The 9,273-nt window shown below is 39.6% G+C and overlaps 1 protein-coding gene across 1 annotated transcript in view; it reads right to left on the reverse strand.

The window, feature by feature from the left end:
• The window catches only part of tm9sf2 (transmembrane 9 superfamily member 2), a 17,334-nt gene extending 9,064 nt beyond the window's left edge, over positions 1–8,270 (reverse strand). The window contains exons 1-7 of the mRNA XM_036564853.1: positions 7,937–8,270; positions 6,096–6,163; positions 3,358–3,451; positions 2,298–2,425; positions 1,301–1,430; positions 903–1,027; positions 375–486 (exon numbers count right to left, since the gene is read on the reverse strand). Of these exons, the coding sequence (XP_036420746.1) occupies positions 375–486; positions 903–1,027; positions 1,301–1,430; positions 2,298–2,425; positions 3,358–3,451; positions 6,096–6,163; positions 7,937–8,098 (819 nt within the window). The 5' untranslated portion in view covers positions 8,099–8,270. The remainder of the gene's footprint in view (positions 1–374; positions 487–902; positions 1,028–1,300; positions 1,431–2,297; positions 2,426–3,357; positions 3,452–6,095; positions 6,164–7,936) is intronic.
• Positions 8,271–9,273: the final 1,003 nt, after the last annotated feature.

A 9,273-nucleotide genomic window follows, 5' to 3' on the forward strand; every position in this document is an offset into this window, starting at 1 on the left:
CAGACTACTGCCAGCTCCTGCTATAGAAAGTGGTTTCTTTAGCATAGGCACATTAAGTACATGCATGCTGGCTGTCAGTAGTCTTTGCAGTGTGTTTTAAGTGCATTTAAACAGGAGATGAGAGGTGACTGTGAGCTGAAGGCGACCATCAGTCGGCGACAGTTGATCGTTCTTCCCCTCGGCCTGGTGTTTCTGGACCCTTAGCTTCCAGTACAAAACTAAAGCAGCAAATTCAGACATCTAACATGTCCTGGCTGAACTGGAGTAAGACAGAATTGGCTGAACCATCACTTTAAATCTATAGGCCCAATTCAACCTGAATAAAAACATACGGGCACTCATTGAGAGAGAGTGAAAGAGAGAGAGAAACTCACCAAAAACTGTACAGAGTAGGTGTAAGGGATGCTGATTTCTCCTTTGAATTTGTTGCTGAGGCTCATGGGAGGCCCTGTGCAGTCTGGAGCGTCTGGCTTAGCCTGCTTGTAGCTAACACAGAGAACACCACAACATATACATTAACATGGAAGAGTCACACTACAATCATTCAATTATAGAAAACAAGCTCACTGTTGGTAAATATACGTGTAAAACATACTCTTTATGCCCCAAAGCATCATTAATAATAAATATCTGTGGGAAACATAGACTGTATGTCCACAGATATCCAGATGCTCCTTCTAATTACTGAATTCATCTACTTTAAGACACACTCACTGCTGATGCAGGTATTCAACTGCACACACACAGCTTGTATAATCTCCACAAAAATGCACTGCTAATAAAATGACAAAGATTTTAGTTCTTAGCCTTGTGCTGAACTGAAATGCAACGTGAAAGGGGACTGAAAATCCTTCGCAGTCAAAGTTTTCATCTGTGCACCATGATGTGGCAGATTCTTGTACCTCTTAGGTTCCATTTTGGCAGCAACCAGCCGGGCAACAGCGGTCTCAGTCTCCACTATGTGGTAGTAGATGGTGATGTCCACATGGTTGAAGATGTAGAAGGTGTCCTTGTCATTGAAGTCAGACTGCATGGAAGAGAAACAGAGTAAACAGACAGTGGCTACAAGTACATAATGAAGATGGAGGGTAACAGACAAACAGGCTAAAACTTAAAAAGAGCAGTTATGAAATAGAGAGCTAACATCTCAATGTCAGAAAGTTAAACAGGACAAAAACGAACATGTAGTAGCTGAAGTAGGTGAAGACCATATATATATATATATATATATATATATATATACACACACACACACACACACACACACACAGTATAGGATTTAACTGCAGATGAAACTCACATTGACAACGCAGGCGTCTTTGGGTCGGCCCGCTTCTGTGACGTAGCATCCGATGGGAAATCCTGGGTTACAGAACTTCTGATTATCCTCCACATCATAACACCAGGTCACAGGCATGTTATCCACAATCCTGCATTCAACACAGAGGGAGAGGGAAAAAAAACTTGCATGAGAAACTTCTGGCAGCCATCTAGTGGTGAGAAGGTATGCTTGCTTACCGCTTCCTTTTCCAACTGTTCACCACTTTTGGGGGTGTGTCATTAAAATGCAAACAAGTTTAGCTTTCCAGTGAAAGTGCACACACTCTTGTAGGTCGGTTCTGTGCCACAAGGAAACACGGGTGACATGTCTAATGTTATAACAGACCGTTTGAATAGTTTAAAAAATATTTCGCTTAAATTTTGTGCATCCCCAATAATTATTACTTAAACAGAGATAATAGATACTAGGTGTGGGCAGATAATTGCTTTAAATGAGTTACTGACAACTTGACCAATAATTCAAAAGGCAGCTGGTGAAGCCTTCACTGTATTTCAGAAGAACATTTAGACTACCAGGCTTAAATGTCTGCATTTTATTCATTTTACTGCATGTGCAAATCTCTACAAATAAATGTTTTGTTTTTCTGCAATGCTAATCTAGCTGGATCTTGCCCCAATGTCTACATTTTATGAATGTGTATTGGGAACAGGATTGACAAATATGTACATTAAAAATATCAGATATTAGCATTAAAACAAGCACAGAGTCAAATTTAAATAATAAGACTTGCTGTCACCTACAAAATCAGCTGTTCGTTTGCATAAAGTTCAGAAATTCTCTACTTTTGCTGCTCTCGTCGTCTGCTTTACTCCACTGCAGCTCACACAACCCTTCGTGCAAGACTGCCACCTGTCTCCATAGATACTCAATGGGACAAATTAAAAAAAGGCTTCACTCTACTGCAAACAAGAGAAGAGAAGAGAAGAGAAGAGAAGAGAAGAGAAGAGAAGCTCACCAGTGGTGCTGGTAGTTAAGAAGCATGCCCTTCTTGAGGAAGTCCAGGTTGGCTTTATCTTCTGTCTTTTCAGTGTTGTAAGACTTGGTGCACACATGCTTACATTCCTCCTTCTGCTTAAAGGAAAACTGTAAGAGGCAAAATAAGAAAAATATCAATAAACAGCAATAAAATAAAACGTCTTTGGGATTTTTGTGAGAAGTTCTGAGAAAAGGCGATTCGTTTTTGTATCATTAAGTTGTATCTGTTTTTGAGATCAGTGACCCTTTTGTATTGCTGAGTCGCATCAACATATTTTTGTACCTGTAACTATGCTAAACATCTCTGATGGCTTCATAATGCATTTCATCAACATAAAGCAAAAAACATCTCACAAATGATTCAGATGTTTTCAAAATAGTCCACCGAAAAATCAAATGTCCCGCATTTCCCTCTTATCTCAAATGCACTTGATCAGCCAAGACATGTTTGGTGTCTGAAGTCTGCTTCTTTAGTTTTGCTCTCGAATTATGAGAGTAATCTTTTTCAGTGACAGACTTCTTTTACATTAAACTCCACTCTAAAACTAAAAAACTTTCATACACCAAACATGTCTTGGATGATCAACTACATTTGGAGAAAGGTTTAAATTAGATTTTGTGGTGACCCCTTACTTTACTCTGATTGATATGATTACATTGGCATGTGTCTGAAAGCTCTAGCAATATCCTTTACATAAACGATTCCAATGTCTTACGTTATTCAGAATTCATTTTTGCATCTGGTGATCTGGAAAGGGGTGTTTTCCTATATTTTCTGAGTCCTTGACAACTGGTTTACATAAAAGCAGTTTATCGCCCATTATGTTTGGTCTGTCATTGGACTTTGAGCGCAAAATACTTGTTGAAGCTTTGACATGCTGCTTGAATGGCACTGGTGGGCAAAAGCATCAAGAAGGATGCTGCATAAATGCCTTATGGATGAAGTTTTGGGATGCAGAGTTAATGGACTTAAAGTATGACACCAGAATGGGATTAAGAGTATGAGCTGCCAATGCGTGTGTGCCCACAGGTTTAGGTACCTTATACGGAGAAGGCTCAATTCTCTCTCCGAACAGCACCTGGCCCAAGTTTTCTGATGGCCGCTTCTCAGCATCAACAGTGCAGAAATCGAACCTGAAGAAAGAAAACATAAAAAGCTGTTATTGTTATTTTTGTTGCATACAATTAACCTGTCCAGGGTGTTCCTGCCTTCCACCCAATGGCTGCTGGGACAGGCTCCAGCGCCCTCCGACCCAGAAGGTTAAGCAGTTTAGAAAATGTGTGTGTGTGTGTGTGTGTGTGTGCGCATACAATAAACATACAATAAAAAAAAATCATATACAAAACTGTGCACACTAAATATAATTCAGTAACAGTAATAAAGCAGTGTCCTCCAAACAGGGGAAAATGGCAGCTGGGGGTGAAAAACAGCAATGAAATAATGGAGGGGTGGGGGGGGCACCATGAGTGCTTAAAGTCAACATGAACTGATAATCATAGTGCAGTTTCCTATTGTACTGTGAGTGAGTGGCTAGGGCCATGAAGTGCTTTGCCTATTTTTTTTTATTAAAAACAAACAGAGAAGGAACAAAAAATAAAAAAACCCACATCTACAGCGTTTCTCTAGGTCAGTGGTTTCCAGCCCTTGAGTACCACGTGCCCTGCTTTCTCTGCTCCCAACACACCTCATACAAATCATCAGCTCATTACGGCCCTTTCTGTGTTGGGGTGGGATTGTTTGAGCAGGAAGAACAATAAAATCTACAAGACAGGTGACAGCTGCCACATCAGAAAGTATATGATATGTTGCACAATCTGTTCTGGATATGTGATGAAATAATGCAGGTCACCACTGCTACGTCAAAGAAAAGCAAAGTCAACAATCATATAACACACATTAACAGTCATATGTTAAAAATATATATTACAGTTGAAAATAGTTAATGAGGCAGATATTTTCAGTTGTAAAATCTGGAAATGTGTGTTCATTTGCGTCTCACAGCATGAGCTTCAGGTTTAAAAAAAAAAATAAATAGAAAATAAAACGTTCTCCAATTTGACTATTAACAATTGCGATCGGTAACTACCAGCCACACATCATTATCTGAGCGTCTGTAGTGATGTTCAAATAATAAATTATTTATTGAACATCAATATATTTTATCAAATTGTATTTCGTAAAAATTACAAAATACCAGTATAAAATATGCATCGTCCAGCACTAGAGCTACTTCTCAGGGGTTTGAGTGTGGTACCTTCCATATGCCATTAGATTACATACAGACCGCAAACGGTCTTAAAGCGCTCAGTGTTAATGCCAGGACAATCCCTCCTCAGGCTGACTACTCACTATAACCAGGCGCCACTGCTAATCTCTCTCACTGCGTCCAGGGTGCCTTCAGGCATCTTCAAGTTAAGTTATTACCAAAGACTCATGTGTCTATGTGTAATCAAGCCCAACAGCCGGTGATGTTATTTTAATGCAAACTGTTTCGTGCAAGCAACCCTTCGACGACTGTGTCATGATATAGCAATTTGGCACTTATTAGGATTGAGCGATGTTGTTAAAATACATCACGATGCTTTCCCACATCGCAGTATCAAAAAATCAGATGAAGGCAGCTTTAAAGTCACTGAACTGTTTCTTGAGTACTGCTAATCTAAAATACTGTCTTACAAAAACTGACACAGCTAACTCAGACTGGACTGTTTTGTTCTATTTTCTTGCATAAATTAGTTAACTGTCAGGTCCTGGATGCCATGAGTAAAGTGCACGGAACAGAATTAAGTAAGGTTTTAACACCCCAAGTCAAATTACCTGTTTGAAAATATGTTAACAATTCCTGTTCTCAAAACAGAGAACCTAAAAATGGCATTTTCTTCAAATTGTACTGCACAATTTCTACTTCTTTGCTGAGTTTAACATTTAGGAAAAAATAAAAGTGTAACATAAAATATAAAATGTGCCATAACTTTTGCACTGGCCATATTTTATGTTTCTTGTATTTTCCCAAAATGTTAAATTCAGCAAATAAACAGTAATTATGCATTAAAATTATGCAAGCAAAAGTGTGTTCTCTGTAGAGGATGTGTTAACTTTTTATACTTATTTTTTATACTTATGAATTAACAACATGTTATTCGACCACGGGCACCCAAACACTTGCAAATGACTGTACCATGGATGCAATGCACATTATCTCTCAAATATTCAACTAAAATATTGCTGCATTAGTATAAATCACTAGTATAGATGACATTATATATAAAATATGTAATATATTATATTATTATGACATATTATAATACTGCCCAACTACTTTATAACAGTAAATTACTACTTACCTGTTTATTAAGGCCTTTAATTTGCAAACCATGCAAAGACAAATCAAGACTTTTTACACACCCTGCCTATCAGGAAACTTAACCATCCTCTCACCTTTCTTTGCCTACCACTCCCTCACTCTTCCGGTTCTTCCTTAAAGCATGTGGCAAATCAAAAGACAAGCGCAATTCAAAATCACCTGGAGGGCCAGCCTTTCAAGAAACTCTAGAAAAACCAGCTGGACAGTTCCATCTAAATGTGTACAGAAGCCTTTTTTTGTTACACTATCTATGACGGGGCAAAGGCATCACCATTACGTCGACTCCAACAGCCGTGTTTGCTTCACAAGCAATAGTGGTAACGCAAATACTACAAACGTCCAACGTGGCTGTAAGCGATTAGAAGTGGTATGAAAATTTCTAAGCGTCGAGAACATCTGTGAAGTCTACTCACGCTGTGTATTCGTAGGGCAGGACTGACTCCACCGAATCCAACCTGTTCACAAACAGCTCAATTTTGTCCTGTGAAAAAGAGAGCAACAGGAAAGAGGAACTGTTATAAAGTATGCTGCAGACACTGAACACCCGAGGAGAGCAAGGCTAAGATAAAAGCTTAATGGCAATTTTACGATAAGCACTGATAAGCTCCCGACAGCTCTCAACAGGAAGAACATGCTTAAAAAGTGATGTTTGGCAAGAATCAATTACTTTGTTACATGCTAGTATCGAAGTAACGACTTGTGGTCGTATTTTTCTAAGTATTTTCCAATGATAATACTTTTACTTGTACCCGAGTATACTTTTAAGAAAAACAATCCACATTTTATTCATTAACATTTTGCTACTAATTAAATTTTTGTTTTATTTCAATACCATTATGTTGGTGACAACATTTGAATATGCTTTTTTGACAAAAAAGTGTCGCAAAAGAGAAGAACAGAGCAAACCTCAATTCCTTACGCTCATACATCGACGTACCTTAAGTTCCACTGCACTTCTATAAGGTATTCAGTATTTAAGTACTTTAACTTTACTTCTACAAGTTGCTTTTGGAAAGATACTTTTACTTAAGTATAAGTTTAGGCTCAGGTAGAGTCTCCTGAACTCATATTGGTACTTCTCTGAAACATTAACTCAGGTACTAACAAAAAAAATGAATCAAACTACAAATACAGCAGGTCAGAAAACCACTTGAGTACTGAGTTACTTTCAGAACAGCGGGTGAGCGTCTCAGTACAGCCAGTATCTACCAGCATAGAAGGTTTGTTGGTCTCTATTCTCTTGTTTCTGGATCCTTTTGGTGTAAAAAAAAGTAAATAACTAAGCAAATAAACCTCAAATGTGGCAGTGTAGACGCTGTCAGCAATATAACACAAAGCAACATCACACAATTAAATACAAAAAAGGAATTAACTTTAATTGTGAAAGACTAAAACGTAGAGTTGACTCAGTAAAACGTAGATTACTGCCCCCATGCATATACGAGGGTGGACGAACTGTCATCTGAAACAAATCGTCAATGAAAAATTAACCTGAGTACGTGGAACTGGTTATTACTCACCTATATGAGTGAGATAACGCTACATATACAGGTTATAAAGGTTAGACTTTCTACATCTCCAACAGGATGTCAACATCAGTCTGCCATGTGCTACAAACTGGACAGCTTAAGTGCCTCACAGTTGCTATGAACGCTGCCAAGCCTGCATGAGGAGGTGCTGGGGGTCGTATCAGCGGACCCTGTGTCCTGGTTTCGTTTTATCTTCAGACTGTTCAAGGCCCTCTGGTCAGGAAAACAAACAGCGCTCTGTCGGTCCGCCTCAGCTAAAGCTAATGCTAATGGCGAGCTACTTTAAGTCAACTTGTACCTCCCAACACTGACAAACCTGAGTTATGTGTTTATAACGATGTTATAAACACCTGGTTAAAGCTGTAATCTATCACACGTAGATGTGCTAAAGGGCCACTAAATCTTTAGATACCGTTCACAACGTTAGCGTTACATACGCGTCCTCCAACAGCATCCTGTTTAACTATCTACGACTTTTTTCGAATTGTCCCGTTCCACCTTAAACACTGCCGCAGCCACACTCTGGAACTCGAGGCGCCTGAACGTAACCGCGGCACCATTTAAGGTGGACCGGGGAAATTCGAGCACGAAGCTGGCGAGTCGGAAGCCCACTCGCGCTAGCTGTGGCTAACGACGCTTTGGGACGATATGTCCACGAAAAAGGATAAAAAGAAGCCAAACACCAACATGTTTAAGACATTTGGCTCACACCGAGCCGTATTTACCTGGCATTCTCTCCCGCTTTCGTCTCCTTCCGAAGGTTTTTCACAGAAACTGACAGGCGCCAAACCCGGAAGATAAAAACCAGCCGCCTGCCGCAGCAGCGACGACGACGCACCTAGGAAAAGGACGAAAAAGACGGAGGGGGCGCGCAGAAAGACGAACATCGTGGCTCAGTCGACGACCTAACGCTTCATTCAAAAGATATCCAGCCTTATGCGCGGAGAAAAACGGGCCTTTTGCTGTCAGAAGTCGCTCATTTGCAGGGAGAGCGAGCTGGACGAAGCCGCTTCGCTTACACAGACACGTCACCCGCTACACGGCGGATGACGGAGGAATTGTGGGACGGTAGAGGAGCGGCCACAAAGGGCGGCGAGCACACTTCGTTTTTCATAATATAGGTCTCTGCGAATTTCATTCATCACCCCAACACACGAAACCTTTCGAGTTGACTGTAATACAGACTATTTGGAAATAAAGTTATTGAGTTTTTTATACATACACACACACCCACACACACACCATCTAAACCGCTTATCCTCCTGGGTCGCGGTGGGGCGCTGGAGCCTATCCCAGCTGTCATTGGGCAGAAGGCAGGATACACCCTGGACAGGTCACCAGTCCATCGCAGGGCAGAGTTTTTTTATATAGATATTTATCTATATCACTATTAATACTATGATTAATTTAAACACATACTTCTTCAGAACTGCTGCTCTGTGTTAATAAAAAATGATATATTTATATATAAATTGTGATGATAACATTATATTGGACTGATTTAATTAGACTGTTTTGTTCTGCTTCACTTAAAGTTACACCAAAGGCACCCTTACACAGCAGTTACAGACCACGTCTGAAAGGAAACTTCCTAATTATTAGGATTTCATGCATTTGAACTGCTTCTTTCACTGCACTGAACAAATAACATGTTGGATAATTGTAAGATCCTGGATATCTTAAGTCCTAAAAAAAAACTACAAAAAACGTTCAGCAACAAAAAGCCTGCTATTTTATGGAAGAGACTTTTATTATTATGGATAATAATATTATAGATAATAATATTATGGATAATAATATTATGGATATGTTGCTCATTAACTATCAATGTTGGTGCATCTGAAAATCAGTATCACAATGTACTGGTATTGATGATACATCACCCAGTACTAGAACAGGGAATAAAAATACTGTAGCTACATCCAAACAGTTGAATTCAACTTCTTTTCCTACCTGCTTTCCTGACTTTACCTGATCGTGTAGGCATGCGGATCCAAATGCTAGTCTGCTCTGCCAACAGGCCTATGGACTGAGACCATGCACTATAGATCACTCAAAACCG

The sequence above is a fragment of the Colossoma macropomum genome, unplaced genomic scaffold, assembly GCF_904425465.1.
Source record: "Colossoma macropomum unplaced genomic scaffold, Colossoma_macropomum, whole genome shotgun sequence".
Taxonomy (NCBI): Eukaryota; Metazoa; Chordata; class Actinopteri; order Characiformes; family Serrasalmidae; genus Colossoma; species Colossoma macropomum.